Source organism: Amphiprion ocellaris, chromosome 5, assembly GCF_022539595.1.
Source record: "Amphiprion ocellaris isolate individual 3 ecotype Okinawa chromosome 5, ASM2253959v1, whole genome shotgun sequence".
NCBI lineage: Eukaryota > Metazoa > Chordata > Actinopteri > Pomacentridae > Amphiprion > Amphiprion ocellaris.
In genome coordinates, this window is record NC_072770.1 from 25,341,827 (window position 1) to 25,360,814 (window position 18,988).

An 18,988-nucleotide genomic window follows, 5' to 3' on the forward strand; every position below is an offset into this window, starting at 1 on the left:
ATTCAGAGGAACATGGTGTTAAGGAGATTATTTTCATTGATATCTACAAATACATACCAGGTGACACTTTGTACATGAGGGGAAAATGATGTGTAAAACCGTCACTGAACTACTTAGGGAGCACATGCTGCAGCCAAGTCAAGCCCAGTCAAGTTTTGCTTGTACTGTCCATTTCAGCATACAATGTCTCACTGTGCTTAGCAACAGCAACGGCTCCTGGCCCAGCCCATACACTGTAGAAAACACAGGAAAATATGAAAGAACCCTCTGTAAAGAGCTTTAGGATTGTGCACAGTTATGATGAAAGCCTTACTGAATGTGTGATATAGCTGATAAGATCAGGACAGTCATTTGATGGGTTTGTAGATTTTTGCCATTTTCCACATCCACCATGAAAACATTTTACTCTCAAATTTCTTGTTGACACTTGGACCAGTGCTATAGATCTTATTATTTTGGTTTAAATAACTGGATTAAATTTTGGAATTTGTGTACAACCTGCTTGATATCTGGACAGTATGTATTGCTGGCTTGACTCCAAACTAAAATAATTGAAAAAATTACCTCAAATGTTTGAGCTACTTGAGAACATTTGAGATTACTTAAAGCAGCACACTAAGTAATTAAATTAATTAAATGTAATTAAAGTGCAGAGGGACTCAATAGCTGTGTCTTAATTCAAAGGCCTGATCCTTTGAAAGATGCAGCTCATGACTTGAAAGCTTGGCTGAACTCGCTCCTCCTCCCCAAATGACACAGTCTAGCCGAGGAGATGGGCACCCCTCACCAACTCAAAACGTCAAAAAATTTCCAAAGGGCAAGCTCATTGATGCACACACCTATAATAAGAATTGTAAAAGTTTGCCTTCTCATACGATGGACACCTGGAAAATACTTGTAGACATACACACATAACATGATCACACATTTCCTGACTTTACTGGTAGAAGAGCATTAACTAAATGCCCTCATTGGACTGAATCATCTAAATTAAGACAAGAAACATACACTACAACAACATAAACTACATTTTACCAACCCATTTGAAACAGCAAAGGCCTCATGCTCAGGGTTTTCTCTTGCATAGAAGAATTCATGGTGGCCTTCAAAGCAGTATTAGGCATCCCCCAAATAAGTTTCAGTCAAAGCCAAAGAAAAATGGCCAGTGCCAAAATGACACAAACTGAGAATTTCTTTTAAAAACTTACAGTTTTAAGCCATTTTGGTAATGAGGGTTTCATGTACTCAAGCACAGCACACATTTTTCAAATGTCAGAAATAACAGAGAAAAACATAGATTTACATCTAATGAGGTCCAAGGTTCACTGTCTTTACATTGACCAATCATGCTTACGATCGTACCCCCCCCAAAAAAAGGCCCATTTTGAGCCAGGAAAACCCCTGCATGTTTCCTCTGTAATGGCTTTAACAGCTTAGCCCAGCGTTCAATTGTGCTGCTGGAAGCATAGCTTCAACATATGGTTGTTTTAATCTGAAAAGCGTTTATGAAAAATTCACAAACTAAAAGTGTGTGTGTGAGCAGGAATTTTGGGGGGCAGGGAGTTGGGGCACCATATGGGCCATGTCCATAGCAACCAGGCTCTTGTGGTGCTGCATGAGGGAAAATGAGATATAAAACCATGGTGATGATATAGTCGAGCACCAATCCATGAGGGCAGCTGTTGACATGTGAAACGCACTACGAAGCACTGAAATGAAGAGTAACATGAAATACACTTACAGAGGCAAGCTGCTTGTCATTTTTTCATTTCATGGCTGAATTTGTTCAGTGAACTTAGAGGAAATCTATCATTAACAACAACCTGTACAGATTTGTCTAACATGATAACTAAAACTCTGTTTATACCATTGGAAATTTGGTTTCCAATGGTATAAACAGAAGATGAATAACTGAACTTAGCTTGATAAAGGACTTAAACAGTTATTGAAATAGTAAGTAGTTGATTTTCTGTAAACCAAGTATCAGAGTCAATCAGTTTAGCCACAGTTGTAATAGAAACTGTTGTATTTTTAACATTTTACAGATTTATTTCAACTTTAAACACAGTGACAAAATAATTATTACTTGTTGCTGCCTTTGTTCACTTGCTTAATCAGTGGCTTGCAGCCATTGCAACAGAATTAGTGAGCTTAGTTGGTTTGACATGAAGGAGAAAGTAACATGTAAACTAGAAGAAAAACGTGGATTAAATGGCACTGCACTCACTGGTCTGAGACACGTGCTGCAGGCAATTTGCTACTTCTACTTGGTACTTTTTAATAATTCAGTGAACAGCACAGTGACCTGACCACTACTTACTCCTCTCTCTCCACCACTGTCATCATCTCTGTGGCACTTATTTGAGTTGTATAACTTTTAGTTACAAGCTGCCAAGTAGAAAACCAATAGATCAGAGCAGGTTAGATTCTAATTATCAGAGGCTGTTGTGAAACACAACATGGCAGCCAAATGGGGTTGAGAGCCCACCTGAGCTTCAGTGTGAACTTGAAAATGAGATGGTTCAGCTACCCAGCTGATAGTGCGTGTCTGTGTGGAGGTGTGCGCTCGGGTCTCATCTAAATTATTCAGCTTTTTTGTACACAAAACTGCAATGCATTCTTAGCAGTGTGCAGTGTTTATACGTGGGACCATGTTCATGGGGAAATTGGACACATAAGGTTTTACATTAAAAAATTTAATCCTGCTGTGGTATTTTTGTTCGAGTGGCACAGCAGTCTGTGGCCTGGAGCTCTGAAGATCACAGGACAGCTCCTCTGCAACAGTTAATGAGCTTTTAAACAGATAGGCTAAATCAGCTTCCTTCCTGTCCCCGTCATGCTGCATCTAAACACACACGCACACGGGCATGCGCACATGTGCGCGCGCACACACACACACACACACACACACACACAAATAAATGCAACTGTAAGTTCTGCAGCACAGACATACACACAGTCATTGTTTTCCAACCCATAGACCTTCAAGGATAAAGCTGGTGATATTCCATAGTTTTTCTATTGTCAACGAAGCATGTGAAAACACCACAACCAACAATGAGTTTAGTGTGACAAATATTATCTAGGTATCCAAAACCTAATATATATTCCTGACCATCAAAGACCTCCAGTGTTGTCCAAAAACTGTTAAAAACTAATTAATGAGGGGTGACCCGATGGCTGTGTGGATAAGGTGCGTGTCACATCGGGCAATCCCCAATTCAACACCAGGGTAGATGGACCTTTGCTGCATGTCATTCCTCTGCTCTTGTTCCCACATTTCCACTGTGCTGTCTAATATCGACAAAAAATAACAAGTGTTAAAAACAAATCAATGAGCAACACAGTTGCACTGAGTGATACGGTGCTTTTGTTATAGATGTTTCTCTTTCTTTGTCTTTAAGTTAGGAAAAACATGCTGCATTTATATTTTTGTTCAATGAACTTTTAAATTTTGAGTCACTTTGACTGGTGCTGTAAATATCTATCTATTTATCTATCTATCTATCTATCTATCTATCTATCTATCTATCTATCTATCTATCTATCTATCTATCTATCTATCTATCTATCTATCTATCTATCTGTCTATCTATCTGAGTGCCATAGACTGGACAGCAAAAGTGAAATGTTGGGTCCTTTTTGTCTTTTAATAACATCACTGAATAACACCAGCTTCATCCTTTAAGACTGGGTTTATTAATATTTGTGGAGGGGAAACCTAAAATAATCCAGCAGTAGGGGGAAATAAGAAAACTAAGAGAAGTTGTTGGTGGTGGGTGGGAGTGAGGGAGAGATCCCCAGCAGCAGTCCTGGCCCAGTGTGACTCAGGCTAAATGAGCCAGGCCTGTTGCCCCCTGATGCTCTGTGACCTAGATTGAGAGATGCAGGCAGGACTATAATCTCTCATTCCTCTCCCTCTCTCTCTCAGTATGGAACAGGCTGCCGACATGAAAACCTGCCTCTCCTCTGCAGCGCGGCAGACAGACAGCGGGATGGATGCTGCTCACTAGAAAATCCATACATCCACTTATCAGTCTGACCGTTACAGCAGGGACTGGGTCAGCGATCAAATTGTGGAACACAGGAGTATTATTATGTGTAACTGCAATCTGCATGGAACTGACTGTTTACCAGACACGTGATGCATTTATAGTCACACACACAGTCGTGTACAATACAGTACAGATGGCATGCATCACTGTTCATGCATGGCACTGGGTATCATTTAATAGTATCAAAATGACATCTGAGTTTAAGCATTAATACTGAAACATTAGTCTACTTCGGTCATGCTAGAGGCATATCAATAGGAACTACATCCTCAGTCTGACAGTGGATTAAAGAATTCCAACCAATATCTGATGGATTTCAATAAAAATCTTCACAGACACTCATGATCCTCAGAGGACAACTCTTGTGCTCCAGTGATATAAGTAGGTTTAAATTCTATTTAGTTTATGACCAAAACACTGATGATTCCCCCTCCCCTCACCTGTACCCTGTGTGTAGGGCTACTTAACAAATGAAAGCATGCAAAACCAAGATGAAGCTGATGGTAAACATTATATCATTCAGACCTTACAACGCTGGCACATCATAGCAATCTTAGTATGCTGGTGTGAGCATTTAGCTCAAAGCACCATGAGTACAGCCTCACAGAGCCACTAGCATACACCCCTAACCTTTGTGATACCTTTAACTTTGAAAAACATAAACAGTGTTCTACAACGTATCTGCAATGATTAGTCAACTAGATGTCAACTATCATGGTTTCACAAATGGTTTCGGTAGTTTATTAAGAAAACAAAAGTTAAAGGTCCCTGATTCCTGAGTCTTAAAATTGAATAGGTTCTCTCTCTCTTTTTTTAACTAATCTATGAAAATCAATTCTTTGGGATGTGAACAAAGCAAGTTATATGGGGGCTTTGGGAAAAACTAGTCACCATTTTCCCCATTTTTCAGACATTTTATAGTGCAAACAGCTGATCAACGATGAAAAAAATAATTAGTTTCAGCCTATTTAGTTTAGTATTCAGCCCACATTCTATTCTACAAGTTCTTTCATCTAACAAAAGGTGCCAAACTTCTCAAATGTTATACAAACTCAAAACAAACATGAATTGTCAAACAAGGAAAGTGACAAAATTCTAATTGAAATAGGTAAATACCTGACTGGAGAGTAACCAAACAGGACTAAGAATCTAAGTGAAAGACACATTTCTGAAATCGTTTCGTTTTATTGAACTGACCTCTAGTGTGAACAGCATCTGCACAAAATGAATTGTCTGTGGTCATTTTTTTTAACTCTCTTTGTCCCTTTCACACAATATAAATATAGGAGCTGCAGACACTTTGATGCCCACACACTCTCATGCTGAGAAGCTTATACAGTTGTGGTTCAGTGCTCTAAATTCCAGTCCGGTTCAATCACCAAGTCTTTGACCCCCTCAAAGGTTTTCTTTGTGTCCTTACAGTCATGGAGGTTAAAGTAGGTGGAGTTACTCTCTCACTGTCGCTCTCTCACAGACACACTTGCACACAAATACAGATAGAGACAGGCACTGCAGCCCTCAACTATTTCTGTAAAAAAAAACAAAAAAAAAACAAAACTGCTGATGCACATTTTCCTCTGTTGCTAAGGGAGTCCCATCTATGGGGACAACAATGGGGGGATTGTTGCCATGTAAAAGATATCCATGAGAAAGCTTCAGACTCGTTGGGCGTCCAGCTGCTGCTTGTGCCACCAGCCTTGTACAGGCTGAGTGTACGTTGAGCAGACGGTAAAGGTGCTTCATCACACTAGAAGCTGTGGATACAGAAGCAGGGCATCTGGACAGCACCGAGCCTTTTCATGAGAGGAAGAATCGTGTCTAATCTAGAATTACAAATGATGCTGTCGTCCCCCAACTCCAGTAGAGGGACGGGGGGGTTTCACCTTACCGGTCAGCCACACTTTAAAGACTAAAACTGTCACAGGTAACTCTGAATGTACTCAAAGATTTCTGTTGGTTCAACAGACCCGCGGCAGCTGATCCAGGCAGACTATCTGACCAGACCCAAGCAGACGTCGCTCACAACTTATAACAAAGCAACAATGCATAAGACTGTACACCCTGAAGGTTGAGTAATAATAGTTCTTTCCTAAATTATCAGACTATTCTACATACCCTGATGAATAATACTATGTCAATTTCCTTCTAAAAAAAATAAAAAAAATAAAGATTTTGAAACCATTTATCAGTTTACACCACAGCGGGACTCTTTCCTGACCCAAACAAAAATGGCAACTGAAAATGACAGGTGTTTAGTTTTGTTTGACAACAAGCAAATTTTAAGTTAATTTTTATTTTGCTTTACATCAAAACATTATAGAATATTTCTGATATTTCATACAAAAAATTATATGTTCATATTTTTCATGTCCAAACAAACAAGCAAATATATCGTTGGTGCCTACCTGTCAAATGACTAACTGAATAACTATGACTCAAGGAAATGTTTGTACTTTGAAACCTGATAGATAAATGATGAATATATTCAGAAATTTACTCAGAATTACTTGAGATGTATACTAGATACTATACTAGATTTAGCATGCTTTCATATAGCTGGCTTTCTCCTCTCCTTCCACTATCTACATGTTACTGTTTACAAAATCCACTTTCCCACAGGAAACAACAACAACTACCTTCAGTCTAGCAGCCTAACACGCTGAAAAAAGAGTGCTTTTGTCCCCTTTAGAAGAATCACACTGAGGCCTAACCTTGTATACTGGGGTGGCTGAGCACTTCAGATGTGACTTGGACTTGACGATACTTTATTCATTTATTTGTGCGGTGCTAAAATAGAAGTGCTGACTGATCGAGAGAAGATGAATCTTCTCCAGTTTTGATAATCAACTAAGTACGTCAGAAACAGAAACACCTATTTGTTGCAAAATATAAAGACTTGGTGTTTTTCTCAGTGTTGAACCATTAAAACAACCAATCTGAAGACAGTCCATGAGTGTGTGATCAACATTTTTTACTATTATCCATTAATCATAAGAGTCAATTATTCAACTGACAAAGTCTATCTACTTGTTTGATCTAGTTCTCAAATTTGTGCCAGCCTGTTACTGTTCTGACCTGCCAAATTCTCACTGAATACTAGATTTTAAACTCTCAAGACTTGATACATCTGGGACTCAAATAAAGTTGATAGAAGCTGTTTTACAATCAGAAGGCTCCTGTTTGGGTTCTGTGGCACTGAACATTAAGCAAAGGTAAAACCTCATCATACCGTAATGCTCAAAGCTCAAACCACAGCAGGTTAATTCATCTGTTACTAGTCTCTGCTGCATTCTTCACAAACAAGCTCCTTGTACTTTCATGATGAGCTGTGTTACATAGTAATAATAATGACTGCCTGATTACTTCATTCCAGTACATATTTTACACTTGATTACACAGTTATTTCCCAGCATCCACTACCTCTCACCTCTGTTAAGTGAGTTGAACATACAGCGAGCATCCGATCCTCCATTATCCACCCTCATTATAACTCTGCTGATTGGAGTCTATTATTAAACACAACACACATTCTACCCTCAGTAACTCAGGTCTGAACAGGCCACAGCAGCACTCTGTGACACTGTGAATTTTACACGCTGAGAGCAAACTATCATTGTAAACCTATACCTGAGTATATTAAGAAAGCTATCAGCAGTCATATTAATCCATTGTTAAAATGTTATTTTTTTAGATCGTGCCAGTAATGAATTAAAGAGGATAAAGTTAGTTCTTACAGATCTGGAAAAACAACAGACTTCTACTGAATGAAAGACAATATGTTCATGTCACCGATATAGTTTCTCTTACTAAGGAAAAAAACTGAACACATGGACAGTAATCAAGGGAAACAGTTTCCCCTGAGGTTCTCTCATTTGACATGAAGTTTCACCTGTCTTCCTACATGGGCAGGGCAGCTCCAAGTGTCAGTGAGTGCCTGTGGTGGCACAGGGACTGAGGCATCATTAGTGGCCCATACTTCCCCCTGCTTGGCTCTCTATGTGAAACATAACATTACTCATCCACCCCCGGGCACCTGAGAACTGCACAGCACCAATCAAGTTGCTGCACAGTGATTCACAGTTTGAGGAGGAGACTTGCATAACAGCCAGCTCCATATTCCCTTTTTCCCACAGTCATTCCTATTAAACAAATAACCCTTTTATATCTGCTGCAGTTCAGGGTTCAGACTCTGAGAAGAAGTGTTGGATGGGCAACAGCATCATTCTGTGTCCACTGATGTCTGAAGCTGCACACACACACACACACACACACACACACACACACACACACACACACACACACACACACACACACACACACACACACTCACGTAAGGCCTTCAGGGTAATAAACTTGACCCATTTTCTCTGACATGAGTGTAAATACCTATATAAATGTGATAATAAGCATTGTATGTTATGTATGGAAGTAGAAAATGGTGATCAAAATATTGAATATGGAGGGGAAAAGACTAAAAGCAGCCAGATGACTAACACAAACATGTATTTGTTCAGTGCATGTGTCGCACCCTATGCAAATAATAACCTTTACGGACTATAAAAGCAGTACGGACAGCTGATGGACAAATAGCGGCTTAAAAGGAGGTCAGTGTGTTTTCATCATATCTTGCAGTCGTGCCCCGATCCACTGCAGTAAACAGAGTCTCACCCAGCTGACACAGGAGGGCTGCTTCCATGTAAACACGCTCAGGATCAACACTTAACTCCAGCTTGCATCAACTGAAGCCGCAGCTCCAACTATCTAAGCCGCCGTACTGATATCCTACCTTCGGATAGCTCCAGATCCAACTCCGCCAGCTGGTCCCTGACCTCTTTAGGCAGAGCCGACAGATCAACGCCGCGGTCGGCCATCGTTGGAAGCACAGCAGCCTGCGGGATGTTTGCGATATCTTGAGTGACAGCAGGTACAGTCCAGCATGAAGCTAAGAGAGGAGGAAAAAAATGAATCAAGATGTAGTAGCGCTGGTGTTTACTCCATCTTCGCGACTCCCCGACACCGCCATGACTGTGGGAGATGGGAACAACTCGCCAGAGGAGTCCGTCAGTCACATGACCGGGGCTGATGGTAATTGCTCTGACACGATGGTGGGCTAGAGCAGACTCTGTGCTCCCTCTGCTGTCGTGTTTTTACACCTGGGAGGCAAAACAGCATTCCTCCTGAGCCAACTCACCTGCCACCCTGTCCTCGGGTGGAAACCACAGCTCCAGTTTGTGCCGCTAACGTGTTTCCACGCGTCAGTCACGGAGCTAACGGCTGATTTTCCGAAAAAGAAGTACTCGGTGATGTTTGAAAAAAACCCAGAAGGATGTTTAATTACAGTCAACCTTGGCTGAAGTTATCCCCAAAGTCCACGACAACTATTCAAAACATAATAATGAAAAATATTACGTTTCCTATCCACTGATATCCAAATTATTAGATTTTTCCACACCTGGGACTCTTCTCCAACCCAAACAAAGATGGCGCCCGGAAATATTCAATTTAGTTATTTATGTGGTCCCCAAAAAAAAAAAACGCAAACAAACATGAAAATGTAGCTTTCATTGCTGGCTACTTTTTATTTATTTAGTCGAATTAATTAAATTTATTATACTTTATTAGCAACTGCTAAAGCTAACTTTAAACATACAGCAACACATTTTTTTGAAAAATTTAAGCAGGAGGTGAAACCAGCCACCTGTAAAATTTATAAGGTGGACTTGCTAACAAACAGCTGCCTATATAACTGCACAGCCAGTAGATAAGGAGCAACATCAGCATTTGTTTAAAGTTATGTTTCTGTCCATATTGTGAATCTAAGTCCAATATTCATTGTCTTTTAGCTCCAGTTTTGATTTCCACCAGCTGTATTCACCAGCTATAGTTGCTAACTTTGTCTATGGTTTGCTGAGCAGAGAAGTGTACTTCAAAGTGACATTTATGGGTGAGTGAGATACGTTTGGCCTAAAGGCAGTTTTTAATGACATGAAGGTGGTGCTTTTTTAATCTGCTAGATTAGAGTTTAGGGCTTAAATTGGCTGTAAGAGGTGCCACCCATTCATCCCTGATTTTCCTCATACATATAATATGCTCTATGAAGGATTTCAATTCTCATCTAAGGCAATATTTTATACGCGCAAACCTGTTGCAAATACTAGTTTAATACATTGCTAATGTAACTGAACAAAGCCCTGCAATTTCACAAACTGTATGCATTGAGGTGCCACAGGAACCTGCATGCATTCATGCTCATGAACAATAAACTTGAGCCAACAATGAAGGCTGATAACCACCATTGTGATATACACTATCTGTGATTGAGGTTTTGTGGGGGGGGGTTTTCCAGCAAGCACAAAAGAAGGCTGTGTCAGACTGTGTAGTACACTCCTCAACTACAGACCAGAAAGCTAAAACAATGTGCTGAAAGATGCTACAAATCTCTGCAGTTAAAGGGAGCTTCAATCATGTCATAATTCTGTGCTCGCATAAATTCTTTTCTGGTCCCTTTAGCAAAGTAGTTCAGTAAAGTTTTCTTTACTGAAAAAAATGGTTTGGGGAAACTAGTCATATATTTTTTCAAATTGACAATATTAATTAAAGCTGCTTTATGGATTTGGGAAATAAAGTGAGGTCAGTAGTATGAGTTGATCAACTTGTAGGGGATTTTAAAAGACAATTAAAGCTGCAAGCAGCGTTGGACGGGTCCTCGCATCCGAGCGGCCCGGCTTGCCCACTCATATCCACCAGGAGGCGCTGTAACTGAGAGAGTCAAGTTTCAGGCAGATTGGACCATGTAGAGGCTACTTACACAGCACTTCCTGTTTCTTGGCGAGATATCCAAAATGGCTGCCAGGTGGTGCATAGATATGATTAGGGCCGGACTCTGATCATACATGTAAAATTTCAGGCAGATTGGAGCATGTACAGGCTGGTTACACAGCACTTCCTGTTTCATGGTGAGGAATCCAAAATGGCCGCCAAGTGGTGCATAGATGTGATTAAGGCCGGACTCTGATCATACACGTAAAATTTCAGGCAGATTGGAGCATGTACAAGCTGGTTACACAGCACTTCCTGTTTCATGGCGAGAAATCCAAAATGGCCGCCAAGTGGCACAAAGATGTGAATAGGGCCGGACTCTGATCATACATGTAAAATTTCAGGCAGATTGGAGCATGCACAGGATGGTTTGACAGCACTTCCTGTTTAATGGCGAGAAATCCAAAATGGCTGCCAAGTGGCGCATATATATGATTAGGGCCGGACTCTGATGATACATGTAAAGTTTCAGCCAGATTGGAGCATGGTCCTGATGTGTGTGGCGATTTTCATGCGTTTTCGTGTATGTTTAGGGCGTCAAAAAGGCCGATTTCGACGCCTAAAAAGAAAGTATAATAATAATAATTCCTAGGGTTTCAATAGGTTCCTCGCACCACTTCGTGGTGCTCAGACCCTAATAATAATAACTAGAGAGGCGACACATTCACATAGAAAATCCAACAATTCCTTCTGTTTTTACAGTTTGTGACTCTGGTAAATGGTGTCATTTTTCAAAGCTGGTGGGTTTTGGGCTTCACAGATTGAACCTAAATGCTTTTCTTAAACAAACTGCTGAGCTGCTGCACAGTGAAATGTTTGAGTGGAGCTCAGGATGAAAGCATCAGAGCTGTTTTACATGTTTTTATGTTCAGCTAATATCATTTCCTCTGGACAATGTTTGTGGTGTTAGAAGTGGACGTTTGTAGGGAGTTTTCAGTTGTGATACTTTAATGCATAAATATTTGCAGTGGTGGTTTCACTGCAAGCATCTACTGATGTCACCAGTGAAGTAAATAAAAACAGCATTTGTTGAACTTTACGCCTCTCAGTGTCTGCAGTTAGTTTAGCTGAATCAATGCAAAGATATTTCTATTTTTCTACATGACAGGAATGTCAGTGAAATCCAAATGCTAAGAATAAACAAGTGATCTGCCTGGTCACAGATCCCACTTTAATCCAAAATAAAGACTTTGCAAGGAAATGAACTTGAAATATGAGCCACCAGTAAAAGTTGTGATCAGACAGAAGGGCCTGTATTTTATCTTTGGAGAAGTTTAACATGTAAGTTTGTGCAGCTGATCAGTGGTGAGGCCTGTGGATGACTGGAGATGTGTGTGGATACTTAGACGAAGCAGCAAATGTGTTGAAAATGAGTTGTCTTCTCAGAGTCTTGAAGATGTTTTGTCAGAGCTAAGAAAGAAGTAAGAGATCCTGCAGGTGATTGTTGAGTGGTGTTGAGGAATTTGAATGTAGAGGAATAGCAAAGAGATTTTGAAGATATTTAAGCCATAAGTTGTATTTTATTTGTTTGCTGTTCTCTCCCATTTGTAGTGAAGAGAAGTGATTTGACATGAAGAATGTGATTTGTGTGGCTTTGAAATTGTGTTAAAATGTAAAAATGAGTGATGAGGAGAAGAGTGTGACTTTTTAGTATTGTGTTTTTTAGCGTGTTCTTTAAAAGTTGTAGGTAGATTATGTTCTTTTTTTGATTTTGTGGATTGTTTTTTTTTCTTTCAGTGTTGATGTCACCGCCTTGACGAATAGAAGAATTAAGAATAAAAACTTTACGCTCTTTACGCTCTTTACGCTCTTTACGCTCTTTACGCTCTTTACGCTCTTTACGCTCTTTACGCTCTTTACGCTCTTTACGCTCTTTACGCTCTTTACGCTCTTTACGCTCTTTACGCTCTTTACGCTCTTTACGCTCTTTACGCTCTTTACGCTCTTTACGCTCTTTACGCTCTTTACCTTTTTCAGGCAACTTCTTGGTTTTGCAGGAACCACCCTTCAACTCCAATCCACTGACACTCCACACCACAGACCACAACCTTTCCACTCCGATATCATCCTCCGCAAGGTTCCCAGTGGGGATTCGAACCGTGACCCTCCACATGACAGACACACAACCTATGTGTGAGCTATCTTTCACACAAGGTCCTTCGTGGACTTTGTTGTAATGATGGTTGAAAGAGGTTGTCATACAGCCAAAGTATATATATATTGTAAATAAAGCTTTCCCCTGTAGTGGGGAGAAATAAAGAACTTTATCTTATCTTTATCTTATCTTAAAAAGTGTCAAAAAAGCCCTGGGCTGGATTCGAACCAAAAACCTCCTGGATGACAGGCAGATAACTTACCACTGCACTATCCTTCCTGCTGGGTGTAACTGTTAGTTTTCATAAATGATGATACACAAAACTATTAAGGAGGTGAAGATAATAAAGATACTAAGGTGGATTTCAACCGGGGACCTTCAACATGCCAGACAAAAAACTTACCTCTACACCACCTGTCCTACAAGATGTTACTCTAACTTTGCTTAAATGATGCTAGCAATTAGTATTGGAGCATCCAAAGGACACATAAAAAGTGTGAGTGGGGATTTGAACCATGGACCTTCAATATGTGAGGCACAGAACTTACCTCTGCACCACATTTCCTACAAGGTGTTGTTATAAATTGGCTTAAATGATGGCATCAACCAGTACTGGAGCAATCAAAGGACAAATAAAAGGTGTGAGTGGAGATTTGAATCATGTGAGGTACAGAACTTACATTGTAGGGTTGTTTCTGAGACTGAATACACCCAATCTCATCTGATCTACAAAGCTAAGCAGGGTTGGGCCTGGTTAGTATTTGGATGGGAGACTACCTGGGAATACCAGCTGCTGTAAGCTTTTTACTTCTCATCACAACCTGAACAAGACACTGCTGGTCATTCACTAGAGACAGCTATCAACTAAAACCTCTTGATTTCTTTATTATACACTCTATGAGGTGGATAAGCTGCAGCTCATGCTGATTTATTGCTGGTTCTGGTTGGAGCCAAAGAACAAAGGCATCACCTGTTGGAGCAGCTGATGTCCTGCAGCCTCTTCACCACAGAAAGCCTCTGACAGCTTCAATTCTTTACACTCTGACTGCAAGACACCAATCACATAGGAACATATACATGTGTGGAACAAAGAGCTGAGCCGACACTCAACATGTGTTTGACCATTTATTGATAAAGACATTCAAACATGTCTAGAGATACAACACCAACGCACGGTGTAAGAAAGGTCACAACAGACTTCACCTGCTCAGGAAACTGAGGTCCTTCGGGGTGCAGGGAGCAATTCTGAGGACCTTTTATGGTTGTGTGGTGGTATCAGCCATCCTGTATGGAGTGGTCTGCTGGAGCAGCAGCATCCCAGCTGCAGACAGAAAGACACTAAAGAAACTGGTTAAGAAAGCAAGCTCTGTCCTGGGCTGGTGGTAGACAGGAGGATGATGACAAAGCTGTTGTCTATCATGGAGGACATCTCCCACCCCCTGCAGGAAACAGGACCATCACCGGCAGCTCCTTCAGGGACAGACTGCTTCACCCACGATGTTTGAAGGAGGTCCTTCCTTCCTGCAGCAGTCAGACTGTGTTCAATCAAGCCTGCTCCCAGTAGTTCAGATCACCCATGAAGTAACTGCAATAAAATGTAAATAAGTCAATATGTGCAATTTCACAAGGTTTTTTTTTTTTACAAGCATTTCTATTTCTTCTCTAAGGAGAAAGCATCTATTTATATCTGTGCACTGAGTGCTGCTTTTCTTTTTACTTTTTTTCCTATCTGCTACTGCCACACTGAAAATTTCCCCACTGCAGAATCTACCTATCCATCCATCTATCTATGGTCCATCTACCTCCCTACCTATCTATCCATCCATCCATCCATCCATCCATCTCTCTCATAGGTGTGGGGGTTGATTCACCTGTTCTCAATCACCTTAATCCACAAAGGCCCGGTTCTTCATTCTTCCGCTCTCTGCCAGACCAGAGACTTTGAAACCAGAACCTTTCTCCTACAATTAGTCTGGTTTCCCCTTTTTGTTTTCACCTTGGTTTAGTTATCCTTTCTGTGTTGGTTTTAGTTTCATTCGTTAAATAAACTCCTTGTAATCTTTGACCTGTGTCTGCAGATGTCCTGTGACACCAATGATCCCATCTGACATTTAGCATGTTTTCAATTATTGATCCCATTTCTTAAAAAAAAATAAAAATAAAAAAAAAAGCCCCCTGAAATCTGATCAGATAAATGAATGTGAAACTACTTTGGGTCTGCTGCAGCTGCCTCCCTCTGATCTTGTTCCTGCCCACAGCACAATCTGATCAGTGAAACACTGAAGGACAACTTCAGCATGTAAAACATAAATAAGCAAAGGCTGCAACTCGTGATTATTTTAATTTTAACTTAACTTTATGTGCTGTTCAAAAACTTTATTTTTTCTGCAAATGTGTAGTGATTCCAAATCTTGGTTATTGATCTCCTTGATTACAAAAAAAATCTGTATCGACCTGGAAAAAAAACAAACATGTCAGGCACCCTATGATGTTAACTGTTTGCCTGAATGTTTTTATTTAAAATCCTCAGTAATAACCTTTGACTGGTTGCTCTTAACCCTGTAAAACTCACTGCTGCAAAAATACAACATCAGCTTATTTTTTAATTACTATTTTCTATTATATATATCTGAAATAAACCCTAATCTGGGGTCTGACAGCAGCGTGAGGTCAAAGAAGCTGCCATCAGCTGCTGCACTTCTGTCCGTCCAGCAGATGGAGCCATGGAGCTGCAGTGAAGTGAAGAGCAGCACAAGGCAACCACCACTTCCATCCACTGACGCATTCAATTTGACTGACGCTAATGTTTTATGGACTTCCAACCACTAAACCAATAAAAGCTGCAAGCAGCGTTGGACGGGTCCTCGCATCCGAGCGGCCCAACTGGCCCACGCATATCCACCAAGAGGCGCTGCAACTGAGAGAGTAAAGTTTCAGGCAGATTGGAGCATGTACAGGCTACTTACACAGCACTTCCTGTTTCATGGCGAGACATTCAAAATGGGCACATTCCGCTGGTCACTATGGCCACGCCCTCAGACTTTTGCGGAGCGTTTTGATAACTTTTGATCACCCATGACTGGAATACATCCTGGCCAAATTTCAGCTCTGTCGGGGTTACGCTGTTTCAGTTTATAGCTTTTCAAAATGTGTAAAAATGACCCAAAATTTAAGGTTGGTGTTAAATTCTAGAAAGAAGAAGATTAAAGAAAGAAAAGACATAAAAAAGAAGCAATTAAATAAATGGGACAAAGTAAAGACAATTAAACTTTAATAAAGTGTGGGGGAAAAAAGATGTAAGAAATGTAAGAATTGTATTGAATAAATAAACAGGAATTTTGTAAATAAGTGTTGTAGTCTTTTGCATTTAATTGACGGATAGACGTAGTGAGAGACAGCCAGACAATGGGGTAGAAATAAAAATGAGAACAACAAATATAGCACGGGATTGCGAGCGGGAATCGAACCAGGGACTCAACGTTGAGGACCTACTACATGCGTCAGTGGTTTAACCCGCAGCGCTATATGACTACACGTGTTAGCTGTCATCAAAGGTGCATCAATCTAATAGAAAGTCTAGAGGTAGGGTTTCGAGTTGGAGAGGAAGGTCCTGACAGTAGCAATGTACGAAAAGAATGCATTAAAAAAAAAAAATTTTTTCATAATTTAATAATAAGTCAGACTAACCCAAAAATTCCTAAAATAAAGTTGTTGTTTTTCCGTCCGCATCGTGGTTGAAAAGAGTACCTTTAGGTTAGCTATCGTGGTTGAAAAGAGTACCTTTAGGTTAGCTATATCGACGATGCGGACGGAAAAACTGCGAATTAATTTCTCAGAATATTCGGCTGCTTAGTATTAAAATTAAAAATATTTATGTATCATATTAAATTTCCCGATTTTTCATTACAGCTGTAAGGACCTTGCTCATTAGCCCTAACCCTACCCCTTGAGTTTCTATTGGATTTATACACGTTTTCAAGGAGAGCACATGTGTGCTCATGTAGCTCTACGAGTTACGCCTCTAACGTATGTACTAGGTCCCCGCCGCTGAGGCCCGAGTTCGACTCCCGCTTGTACACCCCATGCTGTATGAGCTGGCTTACCTCTTATGTCTAACCCCGTTGTCTGGCTGTCTCTCACTACGCCTATCCAAACAAAAAGTGAAAGACAATACTACACTTATTTAAATAGTTAAATGTTTATTTACAAAATAACATCTTAAAGACAATAACACTTTCACTAGGAATTTAACACAATTTCCTATGAAAACCTTAAATATACAATTACACATTACAATCTACTACAAGTTCTTCACATTACAAACTACAAGACTTTAAACATTTACTATTGAAAATAATATTTTAACTCATCACATGCAATAATACTTTTCACTCAACAATTACACATTCAAAAGACAAAACAGTTGGACATCTAATCTAATATTATAAAATCATAAAAAATGACAAAAGACCAAGACTAAACTTTTAAGATGAATCTAAATACAGACAAACAATTTGAAAAACACCAGTGACACTTTTGAATATCTAATTACACAGAAGACACAATAACAAAATCCAAAAAAACAAATAAATTTACATATCTTAAAACGTTTTCTATTCTGAAACAAAAACATCTGGTTGTTTCTTCAAACACTTCCTCTTTCAATGTTCTGGGTTGCAATATGAATTGATTTACTAATAACTCTTTTCTCAAAACTGCTTCCCTCATAAAGTCTACTAATACTTGAAATCATTGCTCAAACTCATCTTACCTTCTGATCACCACTAACTATACTTTTCAGTGAATACAATCAAAGTTTCTTCACCATTTCTAAATAGCACACAGGTGAACGTCTCACCAAAACTCAAATGGATACTCTAAATGTGAAATCAAGACTCATGTTCACAACTTTTAAGGCTTCGATTAAACAGAAATTTCTAACTAGCACAGAAGTACTAAGACACTTTGCACATTTCAGTCCTCAGACTATCTGACATTTGAAACTAACAGACAACTACACATGGACATAGAAGACACAAGTCCTTGGACTATCTGAAGGTTCTACTTTACAGACAACTACTGTGAAATTTCAAAAATTTCAGCCCTCAGACTGTGTGAAAGCTCATCTCCTCAGGACTCAAGAGGTCTGTACACTTTGAAAATCTTGGAAATCAGGGTTCAACCCTCCAGCACAAAGCCTAAAGTCCAACCTCCTCACAAAAACTGTCGAGTCCAAACTCAAGTTAAAAATTAAAGCTGCAAGCAGCGTTGGACGGGTCATCGCATCCTTGCTGGTCGGCGAATCCACGCACGTCCACCAGGTGACGCTGCGACCAAGACTTTAATGTCGGCCTATGGATGTCATCAGGGCAGGACTCTGATCACACTTGTAAAGTTTGAGGCAGATTGGAGCATGTTTAGGGCAGTTACACAGCAGTTGATGTTTCATGGCGAAGCATCAAAATTCCGGAGGCCGCCATGGCCACGCCCTCAGACTTTTGCAGAGCATTTTGATAACTTTTGATCACCCATGCCTGGAGTACATCCTGGCCGAATTTCAGCTCTCTCGGTGTTACCCTATTTGAGTTTATAGCTTTTGAAAATGTACAAAAATGAGCCAAAATGGTCAAAACATATGACATATAATTCAAAATGGCCGACTTCCTGTTTGGTTTTCGCCATGGATGTCAATTACATTTTTGTGCGTCTTGACAAGTTACATATGCCTACCAAATTTCAGAACTGTAGGTCACACACACAGCCCGTAGTAAATGTTTGAAATTTTCCAGGTGGCGCTATAGAGCCACTTTGCAACAGTCATAGACAATTTATCTAAAATATAAAATATTTCAGGAGTCCTGATGTGTGTGGCAATTTTGGTGAGCATATGAGCGTTCCTAACCTGTCAAAAAGTACTTTGTTTATTACGGTAACGATACGTTGCCACGGCAACAATGTTTTATGAATCATAAAAATCTTCACACTGTGGCATCGTCACGGGGGAAACATCGAGCTGACC

At 40.1% G+C, this 18,988-nt stretch overlaps 1 protein-coding gene across 4 annotated transcripts in view; it reads right to left on the bottom strand.

Moving 5' to 3' along the window:
- dip2bb (disco-interacting protein 2 homolog Bb) overlaps positions 1 to 9,116 on the bottom strand; it is a 44,486-nt gene extending 35,370 nt beyond the window's left edge. For 3 of the 4 annotated variants that reach the window (XM_023299287.3, XM_023299288.3, XM_035943416.2), the window contains exon 1: positions 8,842 to 9,116. In XM_023299287.3, coding sequence (XP_023155055.1) covers positions 8,842 to 8,926 — 85 coding nt within the window. In that variant the 5' untranslated portion in view covers positions 8,927 to 9,116. The remainder of the gene's footprint in view (positions 1 to 8,841) is intronic. The other variant, XM_023299289.3, reaches the window with a different exon arrangement.
- Positions 9,117 to 18,988: the final 9,872 nt, after the last annotated feature.